At 36.9% G+C, this 23182-nt stretch overlaps 1 protein-coding gene across 1 annotated transcript; it reads right to left on the bottom strand.

Annotated features, from left to right (window-relative positions):
• Positions 1-8779: 8779 nt before the first annotated feature.
• Positions 8780-9697, bottom strand: LOC101039835 (olfactory receptor 4A47). Its single transcript, XM_003920431.2, has one exon. The coding sequence runs from the start codon at positions 9695-9697 to the stop codon at positions 8780-8782; it is 918 nt and encodes a 305-aa protein (XP_003920480.2).
• Between the last annotated feature and the right edge of the window lie 13485 nt (positions 9698-23182).

Raw genomic sequence — 23182 nt, 5'->3', positions numbered from 1 at the left:
CTGATCACAGGCCCTGAGACCTAGAAGGAAAAATGGTTTGTTGGGCCTGATCCAGTGTCCCTCTGCTGTGTTTAGTCTAGGGACTTGGTGTCCTGCATCACAACTTCTCCAGCCATGACTTAAAGGTGGAAAGGTACAGTTCAGGATGTAGCTTCAGCAGGTGCAAGCCCCAACCCTGGGCAGCTTCCAAAGATGTTTCACCTGCAGGTGCATAGAAGTCAAGAATTTTGCAGAGGTTGGGAAGATGGCTGACTAGGAAGAGCTCAGGATTTCAGCTCCCAGTGAAAGTGCAGAGGGTGAGTGGATGCCACATTTCCAGACGGATTTTTATTGCCCACAGACCAGGAGACTCCCAGGCAGAGGAGCCAAATGGGTCACCAGTGGGGCTGTTTCGGCCTGTGCAGCGGTTTCGGCCCCCACGGCTGTTTTTGCCCATGCGGCTGCTTTGACTGCGCCCTGGCATGGCAGTTCTCCATATAAAAGATACTGGTCTGGGTGCCCTCTAAGCTGGCGACTGGATCCCTGAGATGGCAGGGTTGCCCATTCATCTGAAATAGAGAGCCAGGCCAGAAGATTCCTAGGCAAAAAAACCTCCAGGAATCTCAGCACCTCTGTTTCAGCCGACTCAGTGAGACGCGGCACAGGAGATCCTGGTACCTTTTCAACAGGTGACTGGAATGCTGGGTCGTTCAATTTAAAAAAAAAAAAAAAAAAAAAAAAAAGACTTGGAGTCAGGGAGCCAGGTGATCAGGCTTGGCTGGTCCCACCCACCCCCCCAACAACAACAACAAAAAAAAACAGTAATTGAAAATGCTCTGGGTTGAGTGTCTCACAGCAAGCACAGATAAACCAGGATGGTCTGGCTCTGTGGGGGAGGGGCGTCCACCATTACAGAGACTCTCCACCACTACGGAGGCAGCCTGCCATCGCTGAGGCCACCTGCCACAACAGAGAGAGTCCGCCATAACAGAGGCGGGGTCACCATTGCCGAGGCAGTTCTAACTACACCCATATAAACAGGACTGCAAGGAAGATCACAGGGCAGCTGGGTGGAGCCCATAGCAGCTCAGCAAAGAATCTACAGGCAGACAGTGACTAGGTGGCCTCCTAGCTGGGCAGGGCAGCCCTGAAAGGAAAAAAAAAAAAAAAGGCAGCAGCACAATGGAAACTCATAAATAAAGCCCTGACTCCCTGGGACAGAGCACCTGGGTAAAAGAAGAACAAAAGGGGGAGTTTATGAATTCTGCTGCAGCAGGCCTAAACGTACCTGCCCAGCAGCTCTGAATGAACAACAGAGCTCACAGCTCAGGAATTGAGCTCCAATAAAGGACAGTCTTGTTTCCTCAAGCAGCTCCCTGACCCCCATATATCCAAAGACTCACCTCATAAAGGAGAGAACAGATTGACATTTGGCAGTCATTCTTCTGGGACAAAGATAGCAGAAGAAGAAACTGGTAGCAACCCCTACTCTTCTGCAGCTGCTGCAGGCGATCCTCCGGCAAGCAGGGCCTGGAGTGGACCTCAGCAGTTCTACAGCAGAGGGGCCAGACTGTGAGAAGGAAAGCTAAGAAAATGAAGTAACTTCAGCATCCACAAACTGGAAGCTCACTCAGAGACCCAATCTGAAAGTCAGTAACTAAAAAGACAACAGGTGGATAAACCCACAAAGATGGGAAGAAACCAGCGCAAAAAGGATGAAAACTCCCGAAAGGAGAACACCTCTCCTCCTAAAAGGGATCACAATTCTTCACCAGAAAGGGAACAAGACTGGATGGAGAAGGAGTGTGATGAAATGACAGAATCAGAATTCAGAACGTGGGTAGTAAGAAACTACAGTGAGCTAAAAGAACATGTTCTAACCCAATGCAAAGAAACTAAGAACCTTGAAAAAAGATTCGACGAAATGCTAAAGAGAATGGACAACATAGAGAGAAATATAAGTGAATTGATGGAGCTGAAAAACCCAACATGAGAACTTCACGAAGCATGCACAAGTTTCAACAGCAGAATTGACCAAGCAAAAGAAAGAATATCAGAGGTCAAAGATCATCTCAGTGAAATAAAACGAGAAAGCAAGAATAGAAAAAAGGGTAAAAAGGAATGAACAAAGTCTCCAAGAAATGTGGGACTATATGAAAAGACCTAATCTACATTTGATAGGTGTACCTGAATGTGACAAAGAGAATGAATCCAAGCTGGAAAATACCCTTCAGGATATTATCCAGGAAAACTTCCCCAACCTAGCAAGGCAGGCCAATATTCAAGTCCAGGAAATACAGAGAACACCACAAAGATATTCCTCAAGAAGAGCAACCCCAAGGCACATAATCATCAGATTCACAAGGGTTGAAATGAAGAAGAAAACACTAAGGGTAGCCAGAGAGAAAGGTCGGGTTACCTACAAAGGGAAGGCCATTAGACTCACAGCAGATCTCTCAGCAGAATCCCTACAAGCCAGAAGAGACTGGGGGCCAATATTCAACATCCTTAAAGAAAAGAACTTTCAACCCAGGATCTCCTATCCAGCCAAACTAAGCTTCATAACTGAAGGAAAAATAAACTCCTTTGTGAACAAGCAAGTACTCAGAGATTTCATCACCAACAGACCTGCTTTACAAGAGCTCCTGAAAGAGGCTCTACACTTACAAAGGAAAACCAGTACCAGCCACTCCAAAAACATAGCAAATGGTAAAGAGCATCAACACAATCAAGAATCTGCATCAACTAATGAACAAAACAGCCAGCTAGCATCAAAATGGCAGTATCAAATTCACACATAACAATACTATCCCTAAATGTCAATGGACTAAATGTCCCAATCAAAAGACACAGACTGGCAAATTGGATAAAAAGCCAAAACCCATTGGTGGGCTGTATCCAGGAAACCCATCTCACAATCAAGGATGCATAAAGGCTCAAAATAAAGGGATGGAGGAAGATTTACCAAGCAAATGGAGAGCAAAAAAAAAGCAGGTGTTGCAATTCTCATCTCTGATAAAATAGACTTTAAAGCAACAAAGATCAAAAGAAACAAAGAAGGACATTACATAATGGTAAAAGGATCAATGCAACAAGAAGAGCTAACGATCCTAAATATGTACGCACCCAATACAGGAGCACCCAGATACATAAGGCAAGTTCTTAATGACTTACAAAGAGACTTAGACTCCCACAAAATAATAGTGGGAGACTTTATACCCCATTGTCAATATTAGACAGATCAAACAGACAGAAAATTAACAAGGATATCCAGGACCTTAACTCAGACCTGGAACAAAGCAAATCGAATAGACATTTACAGAACTCTCCACTCCAAATCCACAGAACATACATTGTTCTCAGCACCACATCACACCTACTCTAAAATTGAACACATAATTAGCAATAAATCACTCCTCAGTAAATGCAAAAGAACAGAAATCATAACAGTCTCAGACCACAGTGCAGTCGAGTTAGAACTCAGAATGCAGAAACTAACTCAGAACTGCACAGCTTCATGGAAACTGAACAACTGGCTCTTGAATGTTGACTGGATAAACAATGAAATGAAGGCAGAAATAAAGATGTTCTTTGAAACCAATGAGAACAAAGACACATCATAGCAGAATCTCTGGGACACATTTAAAGCAGTATGTAGAGGAAAGCATATAGCAATAAGTGCCCACATGAGAAGCAAGGAGAGATATCAAATTGAAACCATAGCAACAAAATTGAAAGAGCTAGAGGGGCAAGATCAAAAAAACTTAAAGCTGAGCAGAAGACAAGAAATAACTAAGATCAGAGCAGAACTGAAGGAGACAGAGACACAAAAAAACCCTCAAAAAAATCAATAAATCCAGGAGCTGGTTTTTTGAAAAGATCAACAAAATAGACAGACCACTAGCCAGATTAATAAACAAGAAAAGAGAGAATAACTAAATTGATGCAATAAAAAACGATAAAGGGGATATCACCACAGATTCCACAGAAATTCAAACGATCATCAGAGATTATTACAAACAACTCTATGCACATAAACTAGTAAACCTGGAAGAAATTGATAAATTCCTGGACACTTGCCTCCTCCCAAGCCTAAAACAGGAAGAAGTTGAAACTCTGAATAGACCAATAACAAGGTCTGAAGTTGAGGGAGCAATTAAGAGCCTACCACCAAAAAAAAGCCCAGGTCCAGATGGGTTCACAGTCGAATTCTACCAGACATATAAAGAGGAGCTGGTACCATTCCTTCTGAAACTATTCCAAATAATCCAAAAAGAGGGAATCTTCCCAAATCATTTTATGAGACCAACATCATCCTGATACCAAAACCCGGTAGAGACTCAACAAGAAAAGAAAACTACAGGCCAATATCCATGATGAACAGAGATGTAAAAGTCTTCAATAAAATACTGGCAAGCCGATTGCAACAGCACATCAAAAAGCTTATCCACCATGATCAAGCAGGCTTCATCCCAGGGATGCAAGGCTGGTTCAACATACCCAAGTCTATAAATGTAATTCACCACATAAACTGAAACAAAGACAAAAACCACATGATTATCTCGATTGATGCAGAGAAGGCCTTTGACAAAATTCAACAGCCCTGTATGCTAAAAACTCTCAATAAACTAGGTATTGACGGAATGTATCTCAAAATAATAAAAGCTATTTACAACAAACCAACAGCCAACATCATACTGAATGGGCAAAAACTGGAAGCATTCCCTTTGAAATCTAGCACTAGACAAGGATACCCTCTCACCACTCCTATTCAATATAGTACTGGAAGTTCTAGCCAGAGCAATCAGGCAAGAAAAAGAAATAAAGGGTATTCAAATAGGAAAGGAGAAAATCAAATTGTCTCTATTTGCAGATGACATGATTGTATATCTAGAAGACCCCATCATCTCAGCCCAAAATCTCCTGAAACTGGTAAGCAACTTCAGCAAAGTCTCAGGATACAAAATCAATATGCAAAAATCACAAGCATTCCTATACACCAGTTACAGACTTAAAGAGCGCCAAATCAAGAATGAACCACCATTCACAATTGCTACAAAGAGAATAAAATACCTAGGAATACAACTAACAAGGAATGTAAAGGACCTCTTCAAGGAGAACTACAAGCCACTGCTCAACGAAATAAGAGAGGACACAAACAGATGGAGGAACATTGCATGTTCATGGTTAGGAACAATCAATATCGTGAAAATGGCCATACTGCCCAAAGTAATTTACAGATTCAATGCTATTTCCATCAAGCTACCAATAACCTTCACAGAACTAGAAAAAAACACCTTAAACTTCATATGGAACCAAAAGAGAGCCCACATAGCCAAATCAATTCTAAGCAAAAGAACAAAGCAGGAGGCATCACACTACCAGACTTCAAACTATACTACAAGTCTACAGTAATCAAAACAGCATGGTACTGGTACCAAAACAGAGATATAGACCAATGGAACAGAGGCCTCGGAGGAAACACAATTTATCTACAACCATCTGATCTTTGACAAACCTGACAAAAACAAGCAATGGATTCCCTGTTTAATTAAATGGTGTTGGGAAAACTGGCTGGCCATGTGCAGAAAGCAGAAACTGGACCCCTTCCTGACACCTTACACTAAAATTAACTCCAGATGGATTAAAGACTTAAACAGAAGACCTAACACCATAAAAACCACAGAAAAAAATCTAGGCAAAACCATTCAGGACATAGGCGTAGCAAGGACTTCATGACCAAAACACCAAAAGCAATGGCAACAAAAGCCAAAATAGACAAATGAGACCCAATCAAACTCCACAGCTTCTGCACCACAAAAGAAACAGTCAGTAGAGTGAATCGGCAACCAACAGAATGGGAAAAAATTTTTTGCAGTCTACCCATCTGACAAGGGGCTGATATCCAGAATTTACGAAGAACTAAAACAGATCTACAAGAAAAAAACAAACAAGCCCATTCAAAAGTGGGCAAAGGATATGAACAGACACTTTACAAAAGAAGACATACATGAGGCCAACAAACATGAAAAAATGCTCATCATCACTGGTCATTAGATAAATGCAAATCAAAACTACATTGAGATACCATCTCACGCCAGTTAGAATGGTGATCATTAAAAAATCTGGAGACAACAGATGCTGGAGAGGATGTGGAGAAATAGTAACACTTTTACACTGATGGTGGGAGTGTAAATTAGTTCAACCATTGTGGAAGACAGTGTGGTGATTCCTCAAGGACCTAGAAACAGAAATTCCATTTGACCCAGCAATCCCATTACTGGGTATATATCCAAAGGATTATAAATCGTTCTACATAAGGACACATGCACACGAATGTTCACTGTGGCACTCTTTACAATAGCAAAGACCTGGAACCAACCCAAATGCCCATCTATGATAGACTGGACAGGGAAAATGTGGTACATATACACCATGGAATACTATGCAGCCATCAAAAACGATGAGTTCATGCCCTTTGTAGGGACACGGATGAACCTGGAAACCATCTTTCTCAGCAAACTGACATAAGAGCAGAAAACCGAACACTGCATGTTCTCACTCATAGGTGGGTATTGAACAATGAGAACACCTGGACACAGGGAAGGGGGGATCACACACTGGGGTCTGTTTGGGGGAAACTGGGGAGGGATGGGGTTGTGGGGATGTGGGGAGAGATAGCATGGGGAGAAACACCAGATGTAGATGAAGGGGAAGAAGGCAGCAAATCACATTGCCATGTGTGTACCTATGCAACAATCTTGCATGTTCTTCATATGTACCCCAAAACCTAACATGCTATTAAAAAAAAAAGAATTCAAGGATACAAATAATAATTGACAACATTTATGTAGTAGGTTCCATGTGCCAGACATTGTGCAAGGAACAGGGAACACAAAGTTTCAGGAAACTTTCAGACCAATAAACATAAGCAGACAATTAACCACTATTTTTTTTATTTCATCACTCAATAGAACCATACAAATTTGAAAATTAAATACATGTCAAAAAACGCACGCAGGTACCAGTATGTAAACTCTGGTACCACCAAATGCTTGATATTATTTGGAGAATAGTGCTATGTTTTAGAAAAGCTTGGATGAGATAAGAAATCTCCATGTAATAATAAGAATAAAAATAAATATTACAAAATGAACTCATATAGCATGGTTTACCAGTGAAATTGACTTTTTTTTTTTCCCTAGTCTTAGTCCCCCATGAATCCAGACTACACAGGAGAAGCAGGAACAATGAGTTTCTTTGACTATATGTTTTCTATGTGTAGTCAGGGGCAGATAAAATTTTATTTCAAGCCTGATTCAAAAGAAATTTTCACAAAGACTTTATAAATGAAGTTTCTTTCCAATGAAACAATATGTTTTGGTCCTTTTATTACCTAATAATCTGGATTCTATCAATAAAGTAAGAATAGAAGCATCATATATTGCCAGCATCTTCCTTTTCTTTTTCTTTCTTTCTTTTTTTTTTTTTTCCTCAGCCTTGCTCTGTCATCCAGGTTAGAGTGCAGTATCATGACCATGGCTCACTTCAGTCTTGACCTCCCAGGCTCAAGAGATCCTCCCACCTCAGCCTCCTGTGGAGATGAAACCAAGACATGCACCACCATGCCTGCCTATCTCTCTTGACAGTGATGTATTCCAAAATATTGCTAACAAGCTCTGCAGTGCATATTTAAAGCTCAGATTATAGATTATGCTATTTTTACATATTAAAAATAGAGCCTGGCTCTTTTTTAGAAGGCCATGAGATTACAAATTGTTCTATTATAAGGACATATGCACACAAATGTTCACTGCAGTACTGTTTACAATAGCAAAACTTGGAACCAACCCAAATGCCCATCGATGATAGACTGGACAGGAAAAACGTGGTACATATACACAATGGAACACTATGCAGCCATAAAAAAATGAAGAGTTCATGTCCTCTGTAAGGATATGGATGAACCTGGAAACCATCATTCCCAGCAAACTGACACAAGAACAGAAAATCAAACACCGCATGTTCTCACTCATAGGCAGGTGTTGAACAATGAGAACCCATGGACACAGGGAGGGGAGCATCACACACTGAGGAGATTAATAGATCATCTTTATAAAAATATGGCACCAAATCAAGCTGCTTCGCCTGAGGACTTAATATAACTTCTCATTTGGAAAAATAAGTAAGATTTAGTTATTTTCCTGCATGTATCCCTTTTTCATCTGGATTCTTTTCGTATATTCAGTCTCCTTATCAGCAGCATTATACTTCGTAATAAAAGCAGCATTATTCCTCTTCAACCTTAACACGCTAAAAACCATGAACAAAATTATGTATGTAAAGTATCTTACAATACAAAAATAAAATATACACTTCAAATATTAATGTGTTCTGTATTTGTGTGGGGAGGACTAAACAAAGTTTTTATGTCTTATTTCTTAATTCATTCTTCTGAAATCTCTAATGAGCACTACTAATTCTGAAGAAGAATTAACTTTACTTAAAAGATAAACATGAGAAAACCTTTCATAAACTAAATTTACAATATTACTAACACATAAATTTATCATCTCAAGAGCCATTCTGCAGACAAAAAGTAAACATATATTTTCCTAATAAATTATGAAAATCTTCCAAATGTATTTTGATCATTGCAAGTATTCATGTAATAAATGATTTGCACTTCATACAAGTTATTAAACCTGAGGAAAATTTTACTACAATTAAATAATCACACATGGCTTCCCTGAAGGGAGCAGCTCTTCACTGAAAATAGATGATACGTTTGTCTGTCACTTCATTTTCTTCTTCTGGTCCAGAGCTTCTTCATAGCATTTTTCATCTCTGCATTTCTTGAAGTGTAGATTAGAGGGTTCAACATAGGGGTGATAACAGTGTAAAACACAGTCAAGGATTTGTCAATGGGTAAGGTCGAAGGGGGTCTCACATACATGAAAATACAAGGGACAAGGAAGTGGATCACCACAGTGATGTGGGAGCCACAGGTAGATAAGGCTTTGCGCCTCCCTTCCTGACTAAGGTTCTTCAGGGAATGCAGAATGACCCCATAGGAGATGAGTAAGAGCATAAAGATGACCACACAGATTGCCCCATCATTGGCAACCACAGTGAGGCCAATAACGTAGGTGTCAGTGCAGGCAAGTTTTAATAAAGGGTACATGTCACAGATGAAATGGTCGATGACATTGGGGCCACAGAAGGGAAGGTTGTAGACAAAAAGAAGTTGAACCACAGCATGCAAGAAACCTCCAACCCAGGCCAACAGCAGCAGTAGAATGCGTACCCTTTGGTTCATGATGGTCAAATAATGCAGGGGTTTGCAAATGGCCACGTAGCTGTCATAGGCCATGACAACCAGAAGTAAAATCTCAGCACCACCAAATAAGTGTCCTATAAAAAGCTGGGTCATGCAAGCTTGGAACGAAATGGTTTTCTTCTCATAGAGTAAGTCTATAATCATATCTGGGGTAACTGCAGTAGAATAAACAGCATCCATAAATGATAAGTAGCCAAGGAAGAAGTACATAGGGGCATCCAAAGTTGGGCTGACCACCACGGTCACAACGATGAGTGTATTGCCTACCATTGTCACAATGTAGATGAGCAAGAACACAACAAATAATGTTTTCTGTCCCTGGGGGTTCTGAGTGAGCCCCACAAGGACAAACTCAGTCACATTGTTCCTTTGTTCCATATGCCTTTCTCTATGTCGTTTATTTCAATGTTCAGGACAAAATTACCGGCAAATACAATTATTACTGGTAACTTCATAAAATTTTAGGATAATGTTTGTTTATTCAACATAGAGGTGCTACAAGTTACTATGTTCCAGAATTGCAAGACATTATAAGAATACAAGGCTGATTAAAGTATGGTCCCCAACCTCAGCAATCTTACAGATTAATGGAGAGAGAAATAAGTAATTTGAGACGTACATGAAAAAAAGACAGATTATTAAATAAATGAGTTTGCCAAAACTAGTTTTACATCTGGAAGATCATGAAACTATACATATAGCTAATACCAATAAAAAAAATTTTAATGAATTAAAGGTTTAATATAAAACTAAAGCTAGATTTACTTTATATTTACTTTCCAGTTAATAAAGGAGATGATTTTCTACATTCTGTGGATGGAAGAATCTTATTAACTAATAATTGAAATCCAAAGTAAACACACTTGACTACTTCAAAATTGTTTAAGAAATTGCAAAAAGATACCATTTTAAAAGATTTAGATTTTTGAGGACATAGAGTTAATATTTAAAATAGACAAAGTGCTCTAAGCAATTAATAAATAAAACACAAACAAACCAATAGCAAAGTGGGCAAATGATAGAAACCAGCAATTTAAAACAAAAAAAAAATAGTATATCCAAATGGCCAAAATATAACATAATAGGATGCTGGGGTTCACCTATAAACAGAAAAATGCAAAATAAAAAACAAATATCATCTTATATTTATCAAACTGACAAAAACATTTTAAAAGTGATAGTAGCTATAGATAGTAAAAATAAAAAAGAGTATTTTCTTACACTGATAGTGAAAATGCAAATTTTATAATATTTTTGGAATGAAAGTTAGCAATCTCTAATGAAAATAAAAATAACTATCAACAAAATTGCTGCCTTCAAAAGCTATCCCACAGAAATTAAAGCCCTAGTACCTAAGGAAAGATGCATGGCATGTTTTTGTGACATTATTTATAATTGCATTAAACAAACAGAAAAATAAAACATGAAATACAGACAGTTAAAAGAATTAATTACAATCATTTCAGTATAATAACATGATTCATCAAACAAAATAAAATACTATACATGTATCCATTTATAAATGTTTCTGTATGATTATATAAGCATGGGAAAATAAGGAAGGATAATTTTTTTTGTTGTAAGCAGAATTTACATTTGCACTGGTGATGTGGGGAGAGGTGAGAAGTTGTGTGTGAAAGAATAAAAATAAAAGAGAGAGGAAGGAAGGGAGGGACGGAGGGAGGGAGAAGGGAAGGAAGGGAGGGAGGGGAAGGAAGGGAGTGGGGGAAGAAAGTGGAGGGGAAGAAAGGGAGGGAGGGAAGGGAAGGAACGGAGAGAGGGAAAGGAAAGGAGAAAGGGAAGGAGAGAGGGGAAGGAAAGAAGGGAGGAAGGAAGGGAGGGAGGGTAAGAAGGAAGGAAGGAAGAGAGAGAGGGAGGAAATGGAGGAAGCTAGAAGAAAAGAGGGAGGGAAAGAAACATGGTAGAAGGAAGGGTGGGAGGGAAGAAGAGAGAGACCAGAAAAGAAGGCTTCACACATGCACAAAAAAACTATTCCATACATAGTATCGATATTGACTAGTCCAGCTATCTTTTAAAATAATCCTAGTAATGACAACTAGACACTCTCTAAAAGTCTCTGCTGACCTTTATTTCAATCTGACCTCATAGTGTCTCACCTGCTCTTCAAATACACAGATTGTCTGTGTTGCTAACTATGGCCAACTTCTATTAATGCACTAGGTGGCATGCTCTTAACAGTGCTCCTGCAATTTCTCCTCTACTTCCAACAACAACAAGTTTCCTCCATATATTGCATCATTCTTCCAGCATATTTGTATGATCTATCCCCATGTTAAAAAAATAAATCCATCCTTTGACCCCACATCTCTTTCAAGCAACCACCTCATCTTGATTATCTGTTATTCTTCCTAAATGACACCTTCACTTTATTAAGTCCAATGGTCAACTTCAGTACTCTTCTTACTTGACCTATCATTCCTATGAATTGAAGTAATACCTTGCTTACTTAAGTCTTACCTAGGTTTCTTGAAAGTCACTTATTCAACTTCTACAGATGCTATATCATCTTATTTTTGGCATATTAATCAATGCTTAGAGAACACGTTGTTTGATATTATAAAGAGATTTATAATATCTGCCCATTAAAATATCCCCCAAATGTTTACACTTGAAATTCATTTCTAAAAACACTGATTTAGAGAAAGTAAATTTATTATGGGTTTTTATAATTTTAAAATATCCAAAAGAGTATTACAGAATTGAGTAAATTCACATTTAGTTTAGCAATCATGAAGAACCACTAATGTGGCTTATTATCAGAATCACTTAGGAAAACTATTGAAAGACAGAATTCTCACATCATCAGTGTTATTGCATACTGTAAAGCCTAGTTCAGAATCTTATGCATAAATACACTTCCTGAGTTACCTACATAAGAAGACAGTCATTCAGTCTAAGTTCTGATGGTGATATCTTCTCTCTTGTCCTAAAAAAAAAAATAAAGCTGTGTGTATACTGACACCATCTCTGTGAGCACAGAGAGCAAAATAACATATGAACCATCACTGGACCTTGAAATGCTTCCATGTGACCAACAGTTTCTATGCTTTCAGGAAGTCTGATTTATTTCAGACTTTCATGGAGAAAAAAAGTTATCTTTTAAATTGTTGGTATTTTCAAAATGAGTATCAAGAATGTTCTGTAACTTAAAGAAATCTGAATCTTGATTGTGAACTGACACCCAAAATCTTAACTGCTGCCAAAATTTTTCCTAATAACAAACACATGTTAAATAAATATTTTTTATTTTTTATTTACAGGTACATATTATAATTGTACATATTTATGGGGTACACATGATATTTTGACAAAACATCACAGCATTTAATGATCAAATCTGGATAACTGGGATATCCATCACCTCAAACATTTATCATTTCCTTATGATGAGAAAATCTCTTCCAGCTGTTTTGAAATATATAGTTAACTCTATTCACTACTGCTATGAGGTCAATTTGTTTATCTCCCACATGAGTGAACACATGCAATATCTGTCTTTCTGTGCCTGCCACATTTTACTTAATATCCTCCAGTTCCATCAACATTGCTGCAAATGGCAGAATTTTATCCTTTTTATTACGTTACCAACTCACTCCAGTTAAAATGGCTATTATCAAAATAACAGAAAATAAATACTGATGAGGTTGTAGAGAAAGGAGAATGATCATCATCTGTTGGTAGGAATGCAAATAGTACAGCCACTACGGAAAACAGTATAGAGGTTCCTCAGAAAATTAAAAATAGAACTAGCATATATCTAGCAATCCCACTGGTAATTACATATCCAAGAGAAATGAAAGCAGTATATCAAAGAGATATCTACATTCCCATAACTTTTGAAGCACTATTCACAATAGCCAAGATATGGAAACAACTCAATTGTTCATCAAATGATGAATAGGTTAAATAAGCATTTTGAAGTTAAAAAAAAAAAACTCAAATTTGTGAGAGAGAGAATTGAGACTTTTTAATATAAATATTTGTATTTTATGCCAATAAAAATAAAATAATGAAATAGCCTTTACAACATATTGATTCTCAATCAGTTATACAAACCTGTATTCCTGCTGCATAGTTGGACCTTGGGTAATCTGAAGGATGAAGAATAATTTAAATCCACATTTTATCATGTTTTGAGTCTATCATTTTAATTCCTAAAAAAATCAGCCATGTTAATACTGATATAGACAATACTCTTCGAAGTAAGGGCAGAAGTCTGTGGATACTTTATCTACATTTGAACTACAGCACATATTGTTAAGTCATTCAACTGGTGCATTTCCAAAGGTGATTCTTCTCTAATTAAATTCATTGGGACCTTATCATAATTCTGAGGGTAGATTCTGTATCTCCAGAGATGCCACAAGGATAATAACTATGTATAACAAGATTTATAAAACCATGTCCCCTAGGGAAAAAATTACAAAAGAATAACTCGAGGTCAAATCACCAAAAGGAAAAAGTCCAGTCCGAGCATAATGAAATCTACAAAACCTATTATTTACATCATGACCTGCAAAATAGGCAACACTGTTCAGTGTATAGTCACAGACTAGCTTCATTAAGGAGTACATGTCACAGATAAAATGACCAACAACATTGGGGTCATAAGATGGGAGCCCATACATAAGACCAACCTGAATTACTATGTGCAAAAGTCCTCCAGCCCAGGACACCACAAGCAGCACAACACACAGCCATTGCTTCCTGACAATCAAATACTGCAAGGACTTGCAGATGGCCCTATAGTGATCATAGACCATCACCAATAGAAGAAATACCTGTGACCCACCAAGAAAAATAAGTGCTGTAAAAGCTGGGTGCTGGGTCATTCAAGATTAGAGAGAGATGATATTTTTCCCAAAGAACAAGTCTGAAATCAATTTGGGGAAAACAGTTGAGAAATAAGTGACATTCATAAATGATAGGCTAGCAAGAAAGAAGCACATCAGCAAACCCAGGGTCTCACTGACAGTTACAGTCGTGATGATGAACAGATGTCTCCCTGAATGAAAATTTAGAAGAGCAAGAATACAACAAAAAGTACTTTCTGTTCCTTTGGATTCTGGGTAAGCCCAAGAGCACAAAGTAAAGTTACACTGTTTCTTAGTTCTGTCTATTTGTTACAGGTGCTAACTCCAGATCACGGAAGCACTTTATCCATAAAACAAGGAGAAAAACTTTAGGTGTATTACTATTTTAATCTTTTATTTACTCATTCAATTTTAAAAGTGTGTATGAAGTGTCTATTTATGTCAGATTTGTCATAGACTTTGGAATTGCCAAGTTGAAAACATATTGTTCCCTACCTTCAATGATTTGATATATAATGCTGGGATCAAACAGTTACAGACCAAAGTCATCAATGCCGTTACAAAAATATTCACAAGATACTAAGGGTCATAATGCGGGAATATGTAACTGAAACTATAATCAGAGGTTTCCCAGAGGAAGAAATACATTAGCTGAGTTTTAAACAGAAAGGGAAAGAATAAGAGACAATGAAAGGGAATTCCATTATAAGGTGTACCATTTATAAAATCACTAAAGTGTAATACTTGAGATTCATTTAAGATAATTTACATACTCAAAGTCAGTAGAACAAATTACAAATGAAAGACTATTGTCTTGGTTTGCCTCCTACCTCACTGGGATCTCTCTTAAGCTCTTTAGTCAAATCTTGCTTTTCCTGACCAATAAATAAATGCTGACACACTCCAATTTTATGTATCCAACTCCTATATTTCTCCTCATTTTCAAACTTATATAGGCAATATCTCCAATGAAGAATATCTCCAACTATGTATCAATTTATTATTTATAAAACTAAGTGTTTAATTTTCCACAAGAAACCTAGGTATTCCCCATCTCATTAAATGAGACTATCTCCATGTTATTGTTTGGGGAAAAAAAACATATTTCTCACATTGCCCTTCACTCTTTTTGTGCTCTCATATTATATTACTGTTCTGTGCAGGATGCACATGGGGGGAGAAGCAAAAACACACACACACACAACACATTTAAGGGTAAACAACCTTTATCCCATGTAAATGACAATGCAGATGTAATAAGGAAATTGTAATGGGAAGGGAGAAGGGAAAAGATATATATATATATACACTCACCAGACTATGGAGGATTCACTATCAGACTGGGAAGCAACAGCCTGGTCTCCAGAGTTGGCCACTGCACAGATTAGGAGAGGTCTCATGAAGCTTCAGCACAGTCTGGAACCCTAGCTCTTTTTGTGATGAGTTGTTTGACATGAGACCCAGTCACGAGGGGCCTTTGTGACTGAGTTCAAGGAGCACAAAAATGTCAACTTGTTTTTTACAATTGTCTATTGTTTTTCAATAACTAATATATAGGAATAGATTGAAACAGAGAGTTCTCCAAATCAGCACTGGAAACACCTCAAGGGGCTCACACAACCTGTTCTGGGACTTGGTGACCATTGTTCGTGTCCATGTTCAAATTTAATATTTAACTTTTTCTCCACAATTACTTATTGGTATCTTTAGTAATTCCTATTGAATCTGCTTCCAAAATACATCACAAATTTTGTATTTTCACTAAACCAGTGCATTCTTGTTACCTTTTGGTCCACAACAATAGCCTACTACCAAGTCTCTCTGCTTTTATTCTAGCCTCCAACAATCTGTTCTCATAAGCAGCCCAAGTGATCCTTGTAAAATCTTATTTCTGATGTTCTTTCCATGAATCATTGTGGTGGCATAGATGGAGTTTTGTCATGGGAATAAAACAGTACCTTAGGTTCTTTCTGAAAAGGAGGTATCTAGCAATGGATAGATATCACTGAATGAAATTAAATGTTGATTACGAACTGATTTAAGGCTTTAAAAATATTTTATGAGCAGCAAGATTGCTTTAACTTTTAAAATAAAGCTTTGGTTGTCTGATTTGTAATGAGTACCTGGATATGTCAAGCAAAATGCCCATTTGTGACACTCAATCAAACTTTAAATCATCAAAAAATAATCTTATTCCATTTATATCACTCTTCCATTCAAAAACCCTTGGAAAAATTCCAATTACATTCTCACATTTAAATTTTCCTGTAAAAAGTACTGTAATCCCCATTTCAGAGCTGAAGAAACTGAGAATCAGAAGACCTAATTAATTATTATTAGGTCACACATCTTTTCATTATAACACTGGAAATGGAATCTGAGTTTGGTTCATTTCAAAATTAATATCTTATGTAATTAAAAAATTTGCACAATTGCGAAGCCTGACTCCTACTGTCTTCTCTCAAAATCTTAGCCTTTGAAGGCATGTTCATGATCCGAAGGATGATTTTATTCACTCATAAAAACGTGGAATTCCTCTTTCATCCAGTGTGACAACAGAGGACAAGAAATGCATTACTTTTTGAGGATACAGTTGATTGGATTCAATTATGTCTACCCATTTTCTCCATAGAGTCTTCATAATGTTCTTATTATTATTCAGAAGATTGTTTTTATCTGGACTATAGATTATAAAGAAGAATTCTATAATGCAATAGAAAACAAAATTTAACAGGCCTGAGGGCAAGAATGAGGTCAATGCACCTGGAGCACAGTGAACAAGGGAGGGGTAGTGCCAGATAAGGTCAAATAAATGCATGTTTGAGTATGGAGTGGTTGTACATAGTCTTACAGTCCATGAAAAGGCCAATGAGCTTTAGTGTAAATTTGGTTAATCAGATATCTTACTTTATACCAATCAATTTAATAAGAGTACTAATTAGGTTCAACCTAGCTTTTCTTCTGAAATCAGAGATTGGGTGTGTTTAGCATGGTAGGCCATAGACAAATGAAAAGGTATTTCATGTTCATGGATCGAAAAAAATCAATATTGTTAAAATGTCCATGCCATCCAAAGTGATATACAGATTCAATGTAATCTGTTTCATTGTAATCATGTAAAAATTCCAGCGACATTTTAGAAAGTTTAGACATTTTTTAATAAATAAAAAAATTCAAATGGAACCACAAAAGCACTCATGTAACCAAAGCAATCTTGAGGAAAAAGAAGTTGGAGGCATCATACTTCCTGATTAACAATTATGTCGCAAAGCAGCTGGGTGTGATGGCTCACACCTATAATCCTAGCACTTTGGAAGGCTGAAGTAGGTGCATCACTTGAGGCCAGGAGTTTGAGACTAGCATGGCTAATATGGCAAAACCTCTTCTCTACTAAAAATACAACAATTACCCAGGCATGGTGGTACACACCTGTAATCCTAGCTACTCAGGAGGCTGAGACACAAGAATCTCTTGAACCTGGGACGCAGAGGCTACAGTGAGCCATGATTACATCACTGTACTCCAGCCTGGGTGACAGAAAGAGACTGTTTCAAAAAATAAAATAAAGCAAATAAAAAATAAAAATTATGTCACAAAACTATTACAATCAAAACAATGTGATTATAAAAACAGCATGAACATAAAAACAGACACATAGACCAAAGGAACAGAATAGAAAGCCCAGAAATAAAGCCACAAATATACCTTTTTTCTTGAACTCCTGACCTCAGGTGATCAACCCACCTCAGCCTTCCAAAGTGCTGGGATTACAGGCATGAGCCACTGCACCTGGCACCAGGCATATACTATTAATTGATCTTTTACAAAAGTACCAAGAAGAAAACTTAGCAAAAAAGATACTTTTAAATTAATGGTGTTGGGAAAACTGGATATCCACATACAAAAGAATAAAACTGGACCCTTATCCTATACCATAAACAAAAATCAAATCAAAGTGAATTAGAGAACTAAACACAAGACTATAAACTATAAAACTCCTAGGAGAAAACATAGTGGAAAGCTTCATGAAATTAGTCTTCCCAATAATTTTTGAATAGGACACCAAAGACACAAGAAACAAAAGCAAAAACTAAACAAGTGGGATTACATCAAGCCTAAAAGTTCTGCATGTCAAAGAAAACAATCAACAAAATTAAAAGACAGCTTAGAAATTGAGAGAAATATTTGTAACCCATAAATCTGTTAACAGGTTAATATCCAAAATATATAAGGAATTCACGTAACCCAACAGCAAAAAAAAATTAACTCAAACATTAGCAAAGAACATGAATGGATATTTCTCAAAACAAAAAACAAACAAACAAAAAAACAAAACAAAACAAAACAAAACAAAAAACTTGGCCAATAGATAAAAGAAAAGATTATCAATATTACTAATCATCAAATAAATGCAAATTAAAATCACAGTGAGACATCACCTCACACTTGTTAGGATGGATTTGTCAATAAGACAAGATAGTAAGTGTTTCTGAGGACGTGGAGATGAGACAACGCTGGAATATTGTTGGTGGAGACGTAAATTGGAACAGCCGTTATGGAACACAGTATGAGGGTTCCTTGAAAAATTTAAAAAGGACTACCATATGGGTCAGCAATGCCTCTTCTAGGTATATAACCAAAGGAAATGAAAGTAGTACCTTACAGATATATCTGCACTCACATGTTCACTGCAGCATTATTCACAATAACCACCATATTTAAAAAAGCTAATGTTCCTCAACAGATGACATTTTTAAAAAGAATAATAAAATATGAATAATGTGAATATTATTAAAATAATTATAATATAGCATATTATTAATGTAATGATAATGTAATAATATGTTGGTTGTAATATATTAATAATGTAATGGTATATTATATATTAATATAACAGGAATATAAGTAATTTTTATATTATATTAAAATATACTTAGTATATGTCATATTATTCATATAAAAATGAATAATATTCATGTATACAAATATTATATCGATTTTAAAAGCAAGGAGATCCTGCCTTTTGCAATAATGTGAATGAATCTGGAGGACATTATGGTGAGTGAAATAAGCCAGACTTAGAAAGAAAAATACTGCATAATTGCTCTATATGTGGAATCTAAAAAAATATAAATAAATAGCTGAATATGTAGAAACCGAAAACAGAACAACAGTGGTTACCAGAGGCAGAGGGTGGGGCAAAAGGAAAGATATGTGGATGAATAAATCTAAATATCTAAATAAAGTACACTATGAAGACTATAGTTAATAATATTGTATTGTATACTGCAAATGTTCTGAGAGAGTAGGTTTTGGATCCTCTTACCAAAAAAAAAATTTTAAGACAAAAAAAGATAACTATGTGAGATGATAGATATGTTAACGTGCATATCTGTAGTAACAGTTTCACCATGTACATGTATATCAAAACATTACGTTGCATACTTTAAATGTATACAATAAAAAATAGATATATTGTGTAAAAATGAAAGTAAGAGAATCACTTTTTCAATTCAGGGAATTTTCCATTAATAAACATATCAAAATTAAGTTAGAAGAGCTACTTGAGATTTGGTATCAAATTATATGCTTATACTACGCTAGTCCTGGAAGGTTAAACATGTGACTTGAGTGATACAAACCGGGAGCCTCTATGCAAGTCTTTGAGTTGAAATTTAGTTATCTGAGGCTGGGTTCTGACTATGTCAACAGAGTTGGAGTGGTTCTGAGGTCAAAGTAGCAGCAGCACCTGTGGAGGTATGCCCATGGCAGCATAACATGGTGTCAGAGGCAGCGGCTCCACCTGTCCTAACAGATATGCTTCTGAAAGTTATTCCTGGTCACCCATATCAGACAGTGTAATTGTAACCCTTCCAAAGGTTCTTTAAACAACTTAATTGCATATAACAAATCCCTTCTACTTAAACTAGCTACAGATAATTCTGTGTCATCACCTAAGAACCATGGCTGATATACCAAGCTGGTCTAAAATTCTCTATTTCAATTTATCACCAAGAATGGAAAGACATCAATTGCAGAAGCATTCTGGTCAACAAGGGTCCCTTGGAAAACTGCATTAACTCATAAGAACCTATTATTGGCACAGAATAAATTCTTGTGCTGGAAACGCAATAGTGAACAAAACAGCCAATACCTCTACTTGCATGGATTTTATATTCTAACTGGGAAAAATGAACAAAATGAAATGAATCCAATAATCACATGGTGAAAATGTTGTAGATAAAAGGTAACAGAGCAATGTGATAGATGATAACTCAAAGAGATAGAGAATGGCTTTACATGGATGGTTAAAGAAGACCTCTAAGGAGGAGAAGTTGAGCTGAAGACTGAGTGATGACAAGGACCTAGCCTTGTGAAGACCTAGAAGATGAGCATTTGGGGAATAAAGAAGAGCTAGTACAATGGCCCAAGAGCAAGTATGAGGCCACCGCAGTTGGTGCACTCTGAACAAGCGAGAGAGCAGTGCTGGATCAGATCAAACAAATACATGTTTGAGTGGGGAACAGTTGTACAGACTCTGACAGGGTGGGAAAACATCAATTACAATTGGTTAAATATTTAGCTTTCTTTCTACCAATCAGCTTAGCTCAACTTCACTAAGTGAATTTTTTATATCGGAAAAAAAAAGATAGAAATTAATTTTAAAACAATAGTCACACAGAGGCAAAATGGAGATCAATGCCATTGACAAAACCAAAAAGTCCATCAAAAAGAGCAAGTGCCAGGAGGCACACGCAAAGGCTTCTGGGGAAAAGCGGTTGCTTGGATACATATGCTTCATCCTGATTTTAGACATGAATTAATTATAATATGATAAATTTAGTTCATTATATTAGACCCAAAAGAGAAGAGTAATTAAAGACAAGAGTGGCATCCTGTCAGATAGAATTCCCCTTCCACATACATAAATTTCTCTCTACTGTTTTACTTATGACTTTCAGTTCATTGTTCCTCACCATGGATAGGTTACATACTAAATTCTTGCACTTAAATCTTTTTCAGCACCCAATCTGAAGGGACCCCCACCCTTCTTTCTGAGTTGTTCTCTATCACACCACAGGTTTCAACTTTTTAAGCCCTTTTCACTCTGAATTTATCCTTCCTTAAAAATATGTTGATTTATTTATTGCCCATCTCCCTGACTAGAAAATTTTTCTTTATTCCAATGTGTGTCACTTTTATGGTATATACCATAGTGTCTAAAAGTATAAATTCTAAAGCAAAACTACTTGAGTTCAAATCCTACCTCAGGTATTTTCTATCTCTCTGACTAAAGTAACTTAATTAAATTTTTCAGGCTTCATCTAATTGTGTTGGAAATCAGGAAAAATAGTATTTCATAAGGCTCTGCAGATTAACAAGAAATGACTTTCTAGCATGAACCACATTGTAGTAAATAATAGTAAACTTTATTAAAATTGATTATTATAACTTTCTTATTTGTCATAAGGAGTCTATTAAATTTTATGTCTTCTTTAGCCTGATTTTGATTTTGGAGATTCTCAGACTTTTAAGGTGAATTGTTAAGACTTAATCTCGTCCATCCTGTAAGGTGAATTGTTCAGACTTAATCTCATCCATCCTGTATTAATTTTGGGAGGTTGACTCTCAGAAATCGGAAGTCTCATGACTTCCCAATATAATACCTATACACAGTTGAATATCTATAAATCACATAGTTTACAAAGCAGACAGAAATGAGACACAGATGATGAAGTAAAGGCAACAAACACAGTGACACTTATTAAGCATCCACTAAATGACAAGTACTATTATAGATACTTTGCACATAGTGTCTCATCTAAGGCTTAAAATAACCCTATGAAATATATACTACCATTTCTTTGTACATATAAAGGTTAAAATAAGATATTGACAGATGTGAAATACATACAACATTACATAAACTAGTAAAATAGAATTCCATCCTAGCTTTATTGACACCATGTCCAAATTATTCCACATCATCCAAAACTCTGCTGTTAACAGGACTTCCAGAGGCTAAATAATCACCCTAAAAGTCAATCATGTTCTTGCCTGGAGTCCAAGGAAAAAGTTATATGACACAGTATTGGTCATATGAGAAGGCAAGATGAGGACCAGGGCAAGACTTACAGAGATCCTGATCCAGACATAATGAACATCCTGCTAGTTCCAGAAGAGATATAAGGCAAAACTGGCCCCAACTGGAAGTTGGGTCAGCACTAGTCAATATATTTGGCTTTTAAAACACTTTTAGGCTGACTCCTGTAATCCCAGCACTTTGAGATGCCAAAATGGACAGGTCACTTGAGCCCAGGAGTTTGAGACTAGGCTAGGCAAGATGGTGAAACCTCCTCTCTACTAAAAATATAAGAATTAGTCAGCTGTGCTGGCTCACACCTGTAGGCTGAGGTGGGAAAATGGCTTGAGCCTGGGAAGTCAAGGCTGCAGTGAGCTGAGATCATGCCACTGCACTCCAGCCTGGGTGACAGGGCAAGACCTTGTCTCAAAAAAATACTTTTATTATGTTTACCATTCATACGGTTACAAACACTTAACAAATACTAAGTCATTTTAAATGGCCCAACAAAACTTTGAAAGAGGTACTATCATTACCATTTCTACACATGAAGAAAATGTGAGAGTAGACTAGTTAAATAACTTTCCTAGATCACATTTAAACCCAGGAAACTGACTCTAGAATCTGTTCTTACCTCTGCACCATACTACCTTTTCTAAACAAATGCCTCACTTTATTTTGTCTATTCATATTCTACTTGCCTGCTTTGTTGACCTCAGATTTATAATAAAGTCAACCTTTGGTCCTTGAAACAGGGTTTGTCATGATAAAATTAGAGTGACAAATGGATCGGCCTCAAGGACTAGAGACAAAGGGCCAAAGGAGATCGGAAGACCAGGAGGAGAGAGATACAGGAATGACCACATAGGAGGCACTCCAGCCCCCAAAAATCCTGCAGCCCCCAATCAGTTCAGAGTATTATATATCACAGCAGTGACAGAGAAA

The sequence above is a fragment of the Saimiri boliviensis genome, chromosome 6 (assembly GCF_048565385.1).
Source record: "Saimiri boliviensis isolate mSaiBol1 chromosome 6, mSaiBol1.pri, whole genome shotgun sequence".
In the NCBI taxonomy this organism is placed as follows: domain Eukaryota; kingdom Metazoa; phylum Chordata; class Mammalia; order Primates; family Cebidae; genus Saimiri; species Saimiri boliviensis.
Note: the sequence above shows the minus strand (reverse complement) of the source record. Positions and strands in the feature narration are given on the sequence as shown.